General features: G+C 32.4%; 1 protein-coding gene across 1 annotated transcript; it reads left to right on the forward strand.

Annotated features, from left to right (window-relative positions):
• The first annotated feature begins 2,135 nt into the window (after positions 1–2,135).
• Positions 2,136–15,116, forward strand: LOC105783365 (uncharacterized). The gene is made up of 20 exons (XM_012608770.2): positions 2,136–2,390; positions 5,894–5,961; positions 7,087–7,191; positions 7,342–7,398; positions 7,523–7,593; positions 8,327–8,426; positions 8,701–8,771; positions 8,876–8,976; positions 9,158–9,261; positions 9,370–9,423; positions 9,518–9,573; positions 9,711–9,749; positions 10,063–10,207; positions 10,588–10,763; positions 10,852–10,919; positions 11,572–11,644; positions 11,730–11,791; positions 11,859–12,786; positions 14,031–14,321; positions 14,650–15,116. The coding sequence occupies exons 2-20, from the start codon at positions 5,899–5,901 to the stop codon at positions 14,936–14,938; spliced, it is 2,853 nt and encodes a 950-aa protein (XP_012464224.1). The 5' UTR covers positions 2,136–2,390; positions 5,894–5,898; the 3' UTR covers positions 14,939–15,116.
• Positions 15,117–15,367: the final 251 nt, after the last annotated feature.

The raw sequence follows: 15,367 nt of genomic DNA on the forward strand, positions 1-15,367 counted from the left end.
TACAATTTTGATTTAATAGTTTTCTCGACATTAGGGGGAGAGAAATAATAACTTGTAATGAGTTAGGGGGAGAGTAATTTGAACCAGAAGTTCAATAATGATAACTCATTACAAGTTAATTGTTAAATGTATTTACAAACTTAATTAGAATAACCAAGTGTTATATACCATCTAGTATTTTAATTTGAATAAAAGTCCTAGTAGGACAATCAATTAGAATAAATAATAGATTAATTGATTCCAAAATGAAAATTCTTCTAGATGGTCATATAATAGAGGTTGGTGCTCTAGAAGAGACCCAAGACATAACTAATAAGTAAAACTTTAGAAGAGATTCGTACACGAAATTGAATTTTAAAATAATAAAAATAAGATATCTAGATAAGTTATGTCAATTCAAGAAAATGTGGAACCGAATAATAAAAGTGGTCGACAATGATTTTACATGCAATATTATTATTGAAATAATGAGATAAAAAGAAGATCTTAAATAAATCTATTGAGAAATATAGATATGGAATAACTTGATCAAAATAGAAAGATACAACTCAAGTACAATTAAATTCGTAGAGTTTTTGGACTAGTAGTCCAAATATCTAAAGGTATAAAGCTAGTGAGGGTTCAATTGAAGTAGTTCTGCAAAAGCAGAATAAAAATATGAAGTTTTTCGCTAAGTCCTGACGTTGATTATGAAAAGACATAATATTCTTTTGTGGTGGATGCAATAACCTTTGGATATATTATTAAATTGACAATTCATAAAAGATTTAACTTGCATCTAATGATTATTGTTACAACATTTTATGAATCACTATATAGTAAAGTTTATATTAAAATCCATGAAGGATTTAGGATGCTAGAAGCATATTGAAATTATCGAGAAATTGTTCATTTATATGAATTAAAATAATTTGAATATATGTGGTAAATTTGACTTAGTGAATAGTAGTTGAAGAGGATTATAAAATGATCCAAAATACCTATTTGTGTTTTATAAAAAATCATGATTAAAGTTTGTTATGATTATTGTTGAATCTCCTGAAGAGATCAAAATATATTTTCTCAAATTTCCCTCACTCATGATTTTTAAAATAATGGTGATATAAATGCTTAGCAATACATTCAAATAGTCATTTGAAAAACTAGTATTCAAGATTGAATACGTAAAATATGAGAAAGTATGTGATGCTTTCATGAAGGGGAGTAAATACGCGTTGTACTTTTTTTTCCTTAATCGAGGTTTTGTCCAATTGGGTTTTCTTGGTAAGGTTTTTAATGAAGCAACATATTATGCATATTATAGATCGTGTACTCTTTTTCCTTCATTAGGTTTTTATCTCACAGGATTTTTCTTAATAAGGTTTTAACGAGGGACATTTTCTACCAATGGACATCCAAGGGGGAGTGTTATGAATATCTTATTAAGTGGATGTCAATCATGATTAAGAAAAAGTTTTAATGTACTTTAAATTCTAATAGTTATTAGAATTAGATCTCTACTTCTTTTATACTTCTTATGCCTATAAATAGAGATTCGATAAAGTATTATAATCATCCCAAATGATCAATAAAGTACATTATCTATTAATTCCATTTTTTTGTTCTTTATTCACTCCATCTCTCTTTATTTTATAACAAATTAAAGTATTTTTTAGTGAGTGATTTTTTATTAAGGGGTGGTTGTTTTTAGCTTTAATTATTTATTAAAATTTAAATATATTAAATACCCTTAATTTTATTTTTTATAATAATTTTGAATTATCCTTTTTTTAATAAGAAAGGACGGCATGAGGCAAGAACAATTATCAACACAAAGCACTTAGGAGCATGCTGGCGCAGAAACTCCAGCAACCTTCTCTTGCTCAATAGTGGAAATTCTGCGAAAACTTGCAGCATACCCGGATTCTGGGATCTCATTTTCGCAACCAAATCAGCATTAGACGTGGTTTATGGTCATATTCCAGCATCTATTTTGGAGCAGTTTGATCCTCCTTACCGGAGCATCATTTGTTTGTTTGTTTTTTAATTAATCTTTCCCAAGTGAATAGATTTTCCACTTACTCGTAAACCTAAGTGTATATATATATAAAAAATAAAAGCGGCCAAGGGAAAGGGCCAAATCACATCAGAACAAATAAAATTGTCAATAATCAACCAACCTTTTCTCTTTTTACTTTTCCTCGCTTATTATTATTTTTTTGCCTTTCTTTCTCTTTCCCGTGCTCTTCTTGGTTTTGGTAGTTTCTGAAATGTTCAAACAAAAACAAATTCAACCAAAACCAAAATGAATTGAAACGCAGGTCAAGCCAACCCAAATTCCTATAAATCTATCTGATTCCGATTATTCATCATCAACTTCATACAAATACGAAGAAACGCTGTTTTTCCAGGTTAGACATGTATCTTCTCACCAACATCTTCCTTCCTTCCTTTATTTATTTTGTCTTCCGCACTGTGAGTTCTACTTACTTTCATTCCCAATCTTCAAAGTAAAAGAAAAAAGATGATATACATAAATGGATTCTTTGTTCTACTTTTAAGCTTAATTATATATGTATGATTTAAATATTGAAGAATGGGTCTGACGAATGCTGTGAGTCTCTAAAAAACCTTGCTCTTAACAATTGCAAATAGGGAAGGTTGGTTTTTATGAACAAACAATCATTTATGAAGCAGTTTTTTTTTTTGTATTCTTTAACATCTTTTAATTTTTTCAACTTATATAAATTGAAGTTTTAAATTTATAACTAAATAATTTTAAATTTTAAATAAATCAACATCATAGTTTAAATATGGATTAAAGTATAAAAGTTTATTTAAACATAAAATTTAAAAGAAAAATTTGTTTGAATAAAATGGTAAGATTTAACTCCTTCTAAAATAAGTTAGCCTAATAAATAAACACAATTTTTCTGGGTTTCTGAAACTGCATTTTAATACTTATATTTTTTGGTACAATCTTATTGTGTGATTTCACTTTTACAACATCTAAATTCAGATATTAAAATAAATTAAGTAGCAAAATTTAGGTATCAAAAGTGCATAGTAAAAATATAAGAAATAATTTAATTATCAAGTTATATAGGTTAAAAATTACATTAACCCATTTTAATTTATATAAAAGACTTTACAAGTAATTTAATATATTTCAATAATTAATTATAATTATAAAATAAATATTTTTTATTGAACAATCCTCACCCTATCAGTTGACTTTTAGGGTTTTGTTCTTGGTATAAGACTAGAGACAGTAGATGGCTACCTGTTGAATATTTGAAAATGTATGGTTATTTTACTAAATTAATCTAAAACAATTAAATATTTACGAAAATAACTAAAGTTCAAAATCGCTTAAAAGAATAGTGTCCAGGGTTATGGCCATCCATTGCCAATATTTATGTCCCCAATTCCTAAAAACCCACTTGATGGGTGGAACTGTGATTAGAAAAATATTCTTTTTGGCGTCGGCCGTTGTATTTCCGACACCTATATTTATTTTTCACTCATATTTTAAATAATACGTGTAATACCAGGTTTAAAAATGTTTTTTGATGCTGTGTAGCACATGATCCACACCAGTATAAAAAATAATTTTTTCCCGTAATTTTTTGTGCCGGTACCCGCACTGTAAAAAAAATTGCCCTTCCATTAAACCCTACTTGAAATGCATCGAATTGAAGAGCTTCCATTAAAGCTTTTTCATCACCCTTACTCAGTTTCCAAATGGCCGAAATAGAGTACTCTGTTGCCAGTTCTGAAACTCATAATATCTTCTTCACTTAAACCGGCATTACAAGAGCATCATTGTAAGCAAATCCCCTTCCCTGTTCTGTTTCACAAAGCTTGTCTATAATGGCTAATGCATTTTCACATATTGTTTTTTGGGAATCGATCATGGTTTCTAAAAGTAAAGGGATTAAACCCATGTTGATGGACTCTGTTTTGGTGTTTTCATTTGAAAGTGAAACCATGTGGTAAATCAAAGTGAGAGATGGTTTGGTAAAGGAAGGGCAAATTGGGTTTTTAATGAAATGGAAAAGGGTTTTGTTGATTCCTTCAATGGTTTGTCAATTCTTGGTTACAAGACGAAAGCTCTGCGAGGACGATAATGGCGTTCTCTTTCAATGATATGTCTTTGGATTTTTACTTTGTGGGTGCCGGACCCAAAAAAATTTATTTTTTATAATATGTATCTTTAAAAATACGAATGAAAAAACAAAGTATGAGTGCCGAACACTGCAATGCTGGCATCAAAAAGAATGTTTTATTAATCACATCAAGTGGTTTTCCGGGACTGGGGATATGGGTGCGGGTTATGGAGTGGTCATAATCTCTAGGCACTGTTTTTTAAAAATATTTTTTGAATCTAAGTATTTTTGTAAATATTTAATTATTTTAGATTAGTTTGGTAAAATATAGCCGTATGAATGAAATGATTGAACCTAGAAGTCGATCCGTTTAGACGAGAATATTAAGTGTAGGCCTTTTTGTTTTTCTCTTTAAAGAGAAATCTATCAAATTACTTGTACAAAATTGGTAAAACTTGAATACTATTCAAAAGATGGAATTGAATTTGTGAAAAATAATTTATTTTTTAGTATATCAATTAGTCATATTTAATTTTTTAATAAAAAAGGAATTTTTGTTTTTTTCAAATTCTTTTACTAATTTTAGAATTAAATGTGTTTTAATTGTTCTTTATTTTTCGTCTTATAGAATGCATTCTTTGACTCTTTTGACATATTTGCTCTTTTGGTTAAATGATTAAATATTATTGGTTTTGTCAAGTCTTAAGTTTAATTCCTCTCTTATTCACATTTATATTTTTATTTCATGTTGTTTCAAGCTTTACTTTTATTTTTAATTATTATTTTTAATACATTAATTTCTCTAGTTAGATTGTTAAATAATGGTGATTTTATCTTTTAAGTCTCAAGCTTGATTTTTCTTCTAAGTATATTTGTATTTTTATTTTATTTTGTTCCAATTTTTATTTTTAATTTATTTTTAATTATTAAATATATTTTTGAAGTATCACGAGAAAATAAATAAAACAATGCACAAAGTATGATATGATAGAAGTATGACATGAGAAAATAACAAGAACGCTGAAGTCTGAACACATGTGCTTCCCTAAAATTTTTACAATTTATTTTCCATTGACCTGAAACTAAACTCAGTATTTGCTTTTTTATTTTGTTAATGTTTAAAACGTGAATGTGACAGTGTATCGAATTTTATTTGCTATGCATACATTATGTATAAATAATTTACAATTTAATATGATTATATTATTTAAAATAAAAAATTAATTTCAAATCACATATATTCATAAGAATTTCATTTTCATCATTAAATAACCTTCACAAATCTATGAATTTGTTAACGAAGGAAAAAGATACTACAATTTTGAAATCTCATATTCATGTGTTTCACGGTTTAGTGCATGTATTGAAATTGTGTAAATGTATTCTAATTTGTTGGTTTTGATAGTTGAGTTATTTATTTATAAATGATAGATTCGTGATTATATGATTATAATTTTCTCCTACTTGAAATATAAAATGAGAAAGATAATTATATATTTTTACATATATATTTTATTTGCAATTTATACTAATTAAATTATCTAGAAAAGAAAATTTTAAAAATCATTTGGTGTAATGATATATTACATTTCTAAAAAAAAAAATTGAATTTTGTACATAATATTATAGGGAAGTGCAGCCACATGAAATACACTAAAAACCAAACATCACTTTTTTCCTCTCTACAACACTCCAATCCCACATCCAGGAACTTTGAGAATCTGTTATAATATGTATAGAGAGATTTAAGCGTACGCTAGTGAGCCAAAACTCATTATATCTTGTATATCTTTAAAACTTTGCAGGTAATATGGAGAATGGAGTCAAAGAAACACTTGAAAACGATTTCACTAGCTGCTCTGCTTCCCTAGAGGTCAGTTAGCCAAATCATTTATTCCAACATAGATTCCCGTTTATAATGTCTTCTCTTTTTTCCTTGTGATGTAAGGTATGTATCGGATACGCTCATGTTTGAATACATGTATCAAACACAAGTATTTACGGAAGAAGAAAAGAAGCCCTTTTTTCTATATATCCTTATTGATAAATAGAAATACAATTTTTTTTCTCCAAAATCCCATAATTCCACTGCAAAAGAGACCTTACATGTTCTTTTCTGTTGCTTCATGAAGGAAGAATCTCAAAGATGTTAGATTCTAGCAATATAAAAAGAATTCATGTTTTCGATACCTTCAATTTGACCTAATGTTGTTTTGTGAGTAAAGCTACGAACAATGATTGTTCTTTCAAGGATCAAGCTCAACCTTGAAGTAATCATAAACATAGATTGCTTAGCAAATGACATTTTTGTGGATGTATTGATGAGACCTTACATTGCTAGCCTGGTTTCCACATTGTATTGGTAAATGATAACTGCATTTTGTTTTGAGATTGCTCGGATAAAAGCCCGAATTTCCTGGAATCTCAGTAGTTTTCATCGTCTATCGTTTCTGTCGTAAACTATGAATTATGGTTCCATAGAGAAGCTGCTGGTTAAGCCTGAAAAAGCTTAGTCCCACTGCCTGCAAAATGTTGGATACAAGTTCTTGCCTGATCCTCTACTTCTAAAGCTAAATCTTCTTAATCACTTTATATTTCTTCAAGATGCTGTAGCTGACTCAAATCTCTTCATGGAGCGTTTCTGTTATTATATCCTTTCTAAGCAGATTATTTGCAGTTGCATTGATGAATAATGCAACGTTGGGTCTTAGCACTGGCATGTTTCTTGGTTTTAAGTTGATGAAATCAACATAGATGCTTACTTACTGACTAATAAACTGCCAATGTCAAAATTCATTTTTAAATATAGTTGTCTCAACGTGGTCAACATGAACAAATATGATTACACAATTAGGTTGAAGGCATTGAATAAGAACAAAGCATGAGAGAGCAATGAATGATGTATATTGAGCAATTCATTCACTTTCATCCATAAAGTCTCATATTCATGTTTCATGCTTCCTTTTGAACTGGCCATATTTGTTTTGCAAATTTCTAGGTTGATCCAGCGAAACCTGCTTCACTCACATGGCTACGGCAATTGAACAGCATTGGAAAACCTCCTGCTGGTTTTGGCCTAAGTTTTAAAGAGATAATGGATTTGGTATGTCTGTAGCTTCCTAAAATTTACATAGCTAATGTTGTAAGCTGATAAGTAATCTTCCAGCAGAAGATTAGATTTTTGAGACAAAATCTACTTGATGTTATAGATGCTAATAAGAAAACCTCACTTGGCTGCTTTATTTTCTGGAAGGCACCTATTGGTTTCCGGCTGTGGCGTTACACGAGAGAAGAAGAAGCAACAGGAAGAGTAATACATCTTATCTTTTAATGTCTAAACCTGTCTTCACTCTTCCGTATATCCTGCTCTTTCAAATGCCTTTCATTTCGTGATTTTTTAAGGCAATCACCGCAACATCTTCCTTTCATTTCAGATACCAATATTTGATTTTTTCAGAAAGCACCTTGTTACATGTGATCATGGCATTCCTTTGGGTGGTATAGGGTATGTTTTCTCTTCTACTATTATTGATGAAGTAAGCCTATGAATTTATGTTGTTTGTAAACCTTGTTAATAGAGAAGTTCCTCCAATTTTTGCTCGACAAAAACCAGATTGAACACCTTAGCACTATGTTCTGAATCTAACAAATTAAGTTAGTATTACCCAGGTTATGGCAATTGTAATATGTTTTTACTCCCTGGAATGAGTATCATACCAAATATTTTCAGATAAATTGGTCCATCTCATGGATAACAAAAATTTCTCGTTATTTTTGGTTTAAGAGAAAAACATAAAGGTAACCAAATAGCAAATGGATTTCTGTTGAATTCGAATTCTAGGATTTTGGTGAACAAGTTTACTGGTGGTACTGAAACCTTGAACCCCAGACTAGAGAGTTCAATGTTTTTGCTTGGCATGTAAAGGACCGGGACTAAATTTAGGGTTTAGAGCTTAATTCTAGCCTAATTATTCCATTTTCTTGACAAGCAGCTGGTTTTGTAACATATTTGTTCCGTTTGACAAAGATCATACTATGAAGAATGATAAGAAATTATTGGTTAAATAAAGACTGCACTGGAAGTATAATTCGATTATGAGTCTTGACAATTTCAATGAAGCTTCGTTTAATCCATAATTCTGCTTATTTAACCTTTCTAGTTCATACAATAAAAATATTGAGAATGTTCGTACTGTTGCTTTACAAATATCCCTTACATTTTAAAGCATCAATTTTAGGGCGGGAAGCATTGGAAGAGGTTACAGAGGTGAGTTTCAACGCTTCAAACTGTTTGGTACAGTATGTGAAGAGGGTCCGATCCTGGCAAATCAGTTCTCTGTAAGTTTTCTTCTCATAGTTTAAGGCCATAGCTGGCTTAATACTTGATCTGATATGGCTACTGTACCCACTAAGAAAAACATAAGATCAAAAGTCAAACCCAAGAACATGAAATGGTCCAAGATCACTTTAAAAAAAAAAAAAAAAAGAACAAGAAATAGTCAAGATAAAAATTATTTAAATCCAAAATTACTAGTACCTAAAATGCTCTGCATATACACCTTTGATATCTCCCTCGATTTAACTGAAAACTTCTGTACCACTTTCTCATCAGGCATTTGTATCGCGTCCGAATGGACAAAAATATTCAACCGTATTATGTGCAAGAAGTCCCGAAGTTACCAAGTAAGCCAGCAATAGTTGATAACCTTGATTCTTTTAATATTTTGAAACTTATATGAGTTAATAGATGCACTATTGATGAATATAACAAACCGCACTATCTGCAGAGGAAGTACAGGTTCGGGCATTGAATCTTGGGACTGGAATTTGAAAGGGGAGAAATGTACATACCATGGTTTGTTTCCAAGGTCATGGACTATTTATGAAGGTATAACAACATCAAACACTGTGGATCAGGGATTTCAATTGTCATTGCGGACTTGTTATTCCCCTTTTTCGTGGTTCTGATCATAACATCACCTTGCAACCGCTATTTAAATCTCTGCTATAGATAGTTCTGTTTTGTTATACCAGTATAGTGGGATCTTATATGGTTTCTTGCAACGCAGGTGAACCTGACCCGGAACTTAGAATCAGTTGTCGTCAAATTTCACCATTTATTCCCCACAACTACAAAGAGAGCAGTTTGCCTGTATCCGTGTTTACATTCACGGTAGGACATAGAAAATGCTGGCTTAGGGACTTCAAGTATAATCACTACCTTTTCATCTACAGAATAGATTGTCGTAGTTCTTATTGAATTGTTTTGTGCCTACTTCAGCTCTCTAATACTGGAAGAACCTCGGCTGATGTCACCTTGCTTTTCACGTGGGCTGTAAGTTAAACTTTATCCTTCGTTGCTCATTGCTTTGTTTATCATTTTCTCTTGTAATCAACAATTTTGAAGCATATTTCTACGACTTTTTCAGAACTCAGTAGGTGGAATCTCTGGATTTTCTGGTGATCACTTCAACTCAAAGATGAAGTAAGATAGTAACCAGTGGTCTTTAATCAAATTATATTCAGATTAATTTATTGTATGCTATTCTTCTACTTATATTAATTCATCCCTTCATCGTACCAAATAATCCTATTCCATTAACAATGTTCTCTGGCTACCAGAATGGAAAATGGGGTTCGTGGAGTACTTTTACACCACAAGTAAGTTTTTTCCTTGCTTTCAGTAATGATCTTGCATATATATGGATCCAAGAGTAAAAGAAAAGGTGCAAGCTGAGGAAAAGATTAGAGCAATAAAGCAAAAATCTATGGATGATAAGATACTGGGTGGTGATGTATTAAAAGGAAAATAATGGTTAAGATTTGAATGCAAGTGCTTTGATACCATCATGTTAAATTGGGTGACGAATTATTTTGAAAACTTAAAAGGAAACAAAAAGAAAAAAAAACCATTATTATTTTTAAGTTTGAAGAAAAAGTCATACATCACTAATAGGAGGTACATCTTTCACAGAACAGCTAAAGGACAACCTCCACTTACTTTTGCCATTTCTGCAAAAGAAACTAATGAAGTCCATGTCTCAGAGTGCCCTTGCTTTCTCATATCTGGCAATTCTAGAGGAATTAGTGCCAAAGATATGTGGCATGAAATTAAAAAGGTTGGTGATATTCTTCATCTCCTTTTTTTTTTTTTTTTACAATTTTCACTTTTTAGGTAAATTAATTCATTTCATTTTCCCATCATTTGTAAGTTGTGTTAGATTGTGACTGTAGCACTCATGCATGAACACCTATGGCACTTTTTTTTCATAATCACAGTATTTCTTGTTTTCAATTTATTGAATTTGTAGAAATAAAATTGTGCTTGATCTGGTGAGTGAAGTTATAACTAAGGCTTTTAGTAATGGTCGCAACGTGAACTGCAGTTGTTATTTTATGATTTTAGTTTTCTCCACACCTAGTAAACCAGAGAAAAAAAGAAGAAGCTAATCTCTATCATATCTAATGATTCCTTGATTCCTTTAATTCATTGTTACAGAATGGATCATTTGAAAACCTTGGTTATGAAGAATGTTCACCTTCAGAGCCAGGATCATCCATTGGAGCTGCTGTAGCAGCCTCTGTGACTGTTCCTCCCGGTTCTGATCGTAGAGTCACTTTCTCCCTTGCATGGGACTGTCCAGAAGTCCGATTTGGTGACAAGACATACTACAAGTTAGTTTCATTCTTTTGGGAACTTTTTACATCTAATTTGTGACTGTTATACTACTGAGAGCTAATCAAAATATCTCTCTAATAACAGGCGCTATTCAAAATATTATGGCACTGTAGGCGATGCAGCTGGAAATATTGCAAGTGATGCTATTTTTGGTATGTTTACATGATCTAGCTTGACTAAGTGTTTCTTAGGGATAAGGTTCAGTTTACCGCACTACTTAACCCTGATGGATCATATTTACTTGCCATCTTTGAACGGCTGCAATTTTACTACTATTAATTTTAATTAAGCTCAAAGATGGTCAAAATATGATGGCAGAAGAACATTCATGTTCGTAAATAAAGAAATATTTTACAAAATATTCTAACTTTTACCTTTTTTTAATCAAATTAGAAACTATAGTGGTAAAATAGCTCCCATTCGATGTAGCTTAGGCAACTTAAAAGATATCTACAAAGAACTTGTTTTGATCTTTTACTCATGTACAAACTAGCCTGGAAAATTTCTGAAACACAATATTTATATGTGGTAGCTAAAAGTCTCTGAATCTTTTCCCGGAAAGTTATAAGTATTCTATAAAGGAAACATGTTGACTTATCTTCATCTTTGTGATAATTTGTTTAATTTGGTACCAGACAGTGTCTGCGGTCTGAATGGCAGACATATACTTGTATATTAAGAACAGAAACACTAGTACAAAAATAAAATAACTATGGAAATAGTTTTATTTGGAACATGTCATTGGGTGAAATAGAAAAATTGCTAACTAGGTGAATATTTGTGTTTTGATAATTTTGAACCTAGATCATTCCACCTGGGAATCGCAGATAGAATCATGGCAAAGACCAATTCTTGAAGACAAAAGGCTTCCTGAGTGGTAAGTTTAAATGAATTTTGTGCTCCGGAAATATGTGATCATCCAACTTGTTGAACAAGTTCTAAAAGCAAGAAAAAATTCCCAGGTACCCTGTCACTCTTTTCAATGAGCTGTACTACCTTAATGCAGGGGGGACGATATGGACAGGTATTTATATGGAGCTTAATAGATATATTTAACCTGAGTATTGAAGGCTAATTTTTACTTTCTACAGATGGATCAGCTCCAATGCAAAGTTTAGCATCCTTGGGAGAGAGAAAGTTTTCTCTTGACAAGTCCAGATCACATCTGGATAATGCAATTAACACTGCAAATCATAAAAATATAGCTATTGAAATCCTAGAAAGGATGACATCTACACTTGAGAAGGCACATATTCCTCTGACATCAAATTCTGCTTTAGGATCCCAGTTGCTTCAGGATGGAGAAGAAAACATTGGTCAGTTCCTCTATCTTGAAGGGAGCGAGTACCTCATGTTTAACACTTATGATGTTCATTTCTACTCATCTTTTGCACTGCTCATGCTATTCCCAAAGCTTGAACTGAGCTTCCAGAGAGACTTTGCAGCAGCAGTTATGATGCATGATCCAAGCAAGATGGAAATTATGTATGATGGAAAGTGGGTTCCAAGAAAGATTCTTGGTGCCGTTCCACACGATATTGGGCTTAATGACCCTTGGTTTGAAGTAAATGCTTATAATCTATTTAATACAGATAATTGGAAAGATTTAAATCCCAAGTTTGTTCTCCAAATACATAGGGATATTGTTGCTACAGGAGACAAAAGTTTTGCACAGGCTGTTTGGCCTTCAGTGTATACTGCAATGGCTTTTATGGATCAATTTGATAAAGACAGGGATGGGATGATTGAGAATGAAGGGTTCCCTGATCAAACTTACGATGCATGGCCTGTTGATGGTGTGAGTGCATACAGTGGTGGGCTATGGGTGGCAGCCCTCCAAGCTACTGCATCTATTGCTCATCAAGTAGGTGATGATGAAGCTGCTGCCTATTTTCATACCAAGTATCAAAAGGCAAAATCTGTATATGCAACATTGTGGAATGGATCCTACTTCAACTACGACAACACGGCAAATAGTTCCAGCAGGTGTATTCTAGCTGATCAATTGGCTGGACAATGGTGAGCACATAGTTACTCTCCCCCACTCCACTCCTCAACTTGCATTAAAATGCTGCATATACGGAAAAGAATTTGACATATTAGTACTAACATTTGATAATTATGTTCATGCTTTCAATCAGTCCCCTTGCGCTAGTTCAAGTGCCATTAGACAACATATCAGTAATTAGTAGAATACCATTATGTTTACCTCTGAAAACACAAATTGCAGTTTCTACTTTCTGAATATGTTAGAAGAGCCTTTATAACAACTGTTTCTTTTCTTTCCCAGGCCCTGTCTATACCCTACTCACTGGTCTGTTTATGTTTGACATTAATTATTTATGGAAGTAAAGTAGTTATTAATAGCTCATTCATATCTTTATCTTGCATTTCCAGAACTTTCTACTTCTTTAGCTGATCAAGTTAACCTTTATGCACTCCTAGGATTACTTTCATAACTTAGTAGCACAACTTTACCATAATAGATTATATCCTTGAAAGCCTGCTGTGCATCTCTGGTTCCCATGCTTCCTTCTAATGGAAACTATAAACAGAATAGATCTTTAAGTAGCATGACTTTACTATAATAGATTATCTTTTCCGTATCCAATTTACCACAGTTGAACTGGAACCTTCCTTTTATGTTCAGAAAAATCATAAAAGTCGTATACTCATATTACTCTAACTACTTCCAGTAAAGAAATGCAATAGGATTCGTGGATCTTATCCCATTTTTTGGTTGAAGGTTGAGCTAGTTTAAGTGCAGTTATATCAGTCCTTCAGTTACTACCTGGTTATGTAGTCCATTGGGAGCAATTTAATGTTGAAATACTAGTCAGACATGTCTCTTCTTTAACCTTTGGAATGTCTGTTGAACGACATCATGATTATGTGAAATGTAATAAATCTGTCTTCTCTGGAATCATCTATGCAATTCCTTTTTGAACTTGTACACCAAAACTTTCGAAGATGCAATATTCCAATCCCTGAAAACTTTGTCTGGTTTCGAGTTTCGTTAGTCGCGTTTTTTGTTCGGGATTTGCCCTGTTATTGTAATTCACCAAAAAAAAAAAAAGCTTTACATGATTCGTGAAGTTGGACTTCCTTTCAAGTTTGATGCAAATTCAGATTCTAATGTCCTTATGAATGCAATAATCACATTATTTTTAGAACTATAAGTACCACCATGCTACCTATTCTACGTAAGGACTCTTTATCTGTTTAAGCCATGCAAATGTGGACTAAATTGAGTGATGATATAGGTATACTGGAGCAAGTGGTCTCATGCCAATTGCTGATAATGACAAAGTGAGAACTGCACTTCAAAAGATATATGATTTCAATGTCTTAAAGGTGAAAGGAGGTATGTGTGGTGCGGTAAATGGGATGCTTCCGGATGGAAGAGTTGATATGACAGGTATGCAATCAAGGGAAATTTGGGCTGGAGTTACATATGCTCTTGCAGCCACGATGATTCAGGAGGGGATGGTGGAAACGGCATTTAAAACAGCAGCTGGTGCCCATGAAGCTGCTTGGTCACAGCAGGGTCTCGGGTAAGTTTCTATTCTTCCTTTCAAGTTTCGAATATCAATCTTGTGAGGTGAAGGCACTTGGATTCGCTTCTGAAAAACAGGAAGTTCCTTTTTTTCCAATAATCCCAAGGAGCACCATGGTATTGTGAAAACGTAACATATGAGATGACATAATAGAACAGCTTTATTTTGGCTGTACTTATGTGTGCGAGTGTCAGATATGTTCATGTGTCCAACATGATAAAAGAAAACATAGGTTCCAATACTAGGAAAATCCAGCCAAGTGTCTCTCCCATTTGGAAGTTTGATTAAATTAAATTAATGATTAGTGCTGTGTTTTGTTTTACAGATACTCTTTCCAGACTCCAGAAGCGTGGAATACAGATGAAGAATATAGATCCCTGTGTTACATGCGACCATTGGCTATATGGGCAATGCAATGGGCACTGACAAACCCAAAACTCTCCACAGAGGAGACCAAACATCCGTATGGAGAGATTGATGAGTGTTTATACCAAAAACAACATCTAGCATTTTCAAAAGTGGCTCACCTCTTAAAGCTGCCTAACAAGGAGGAAGCTTCTAAAACCTTCCTACAATCTCTTGTTCAGTTCATTTGCAGAAGACTTCCGATTTGATTTCTTTTACACACTATTTAACAATATAGATTGCGGAAAGTAAATACGCTTAGAAGAATAGTGTAAGATAGTTGAATTGATTCGTTGAATATTGCTCGATTTACCATAGATTAAATATTAAACAACTAAAGAATAATCCTTTATTGAGAGAACTGAATAAGAACACTTTTTTTTGTTAGTGTTGCTGGACTTTTCTATTTATCCCATTACCGGTTTTCTGTTTATCTTGTATGCCCATTGAAGTTTAAACCCACATGCAACTGCCTTTTGGAAGTTTGGAACACTCTACATTCTGATTGTGAGAGGTTTTTTTTTTTTTTTTTTAAGTAGTTAATGAAATCTTGGCTCAATAATAACAGCACGTTTGGTTCGCTGTAATGGAATAGAGACGTAATGGAATAGAGGCGTAATGGAATAGAAGCGTAATTG

Source organism: Gossypium raimondii, chromosome 13 (assembly GCF_025698545.1).
Source record: "Gossypium raimondii isolate GPD5lz chromosome 13, ASM2569854v1, whole genome shotgun sequence".
Classification (NCBI taxonomy): Eukaryota; Viridiplantae; Streptophyta; class Magnoliopsida; order Malvales; family Malvaceae; genus Gossypium; species Gossypium raimondii.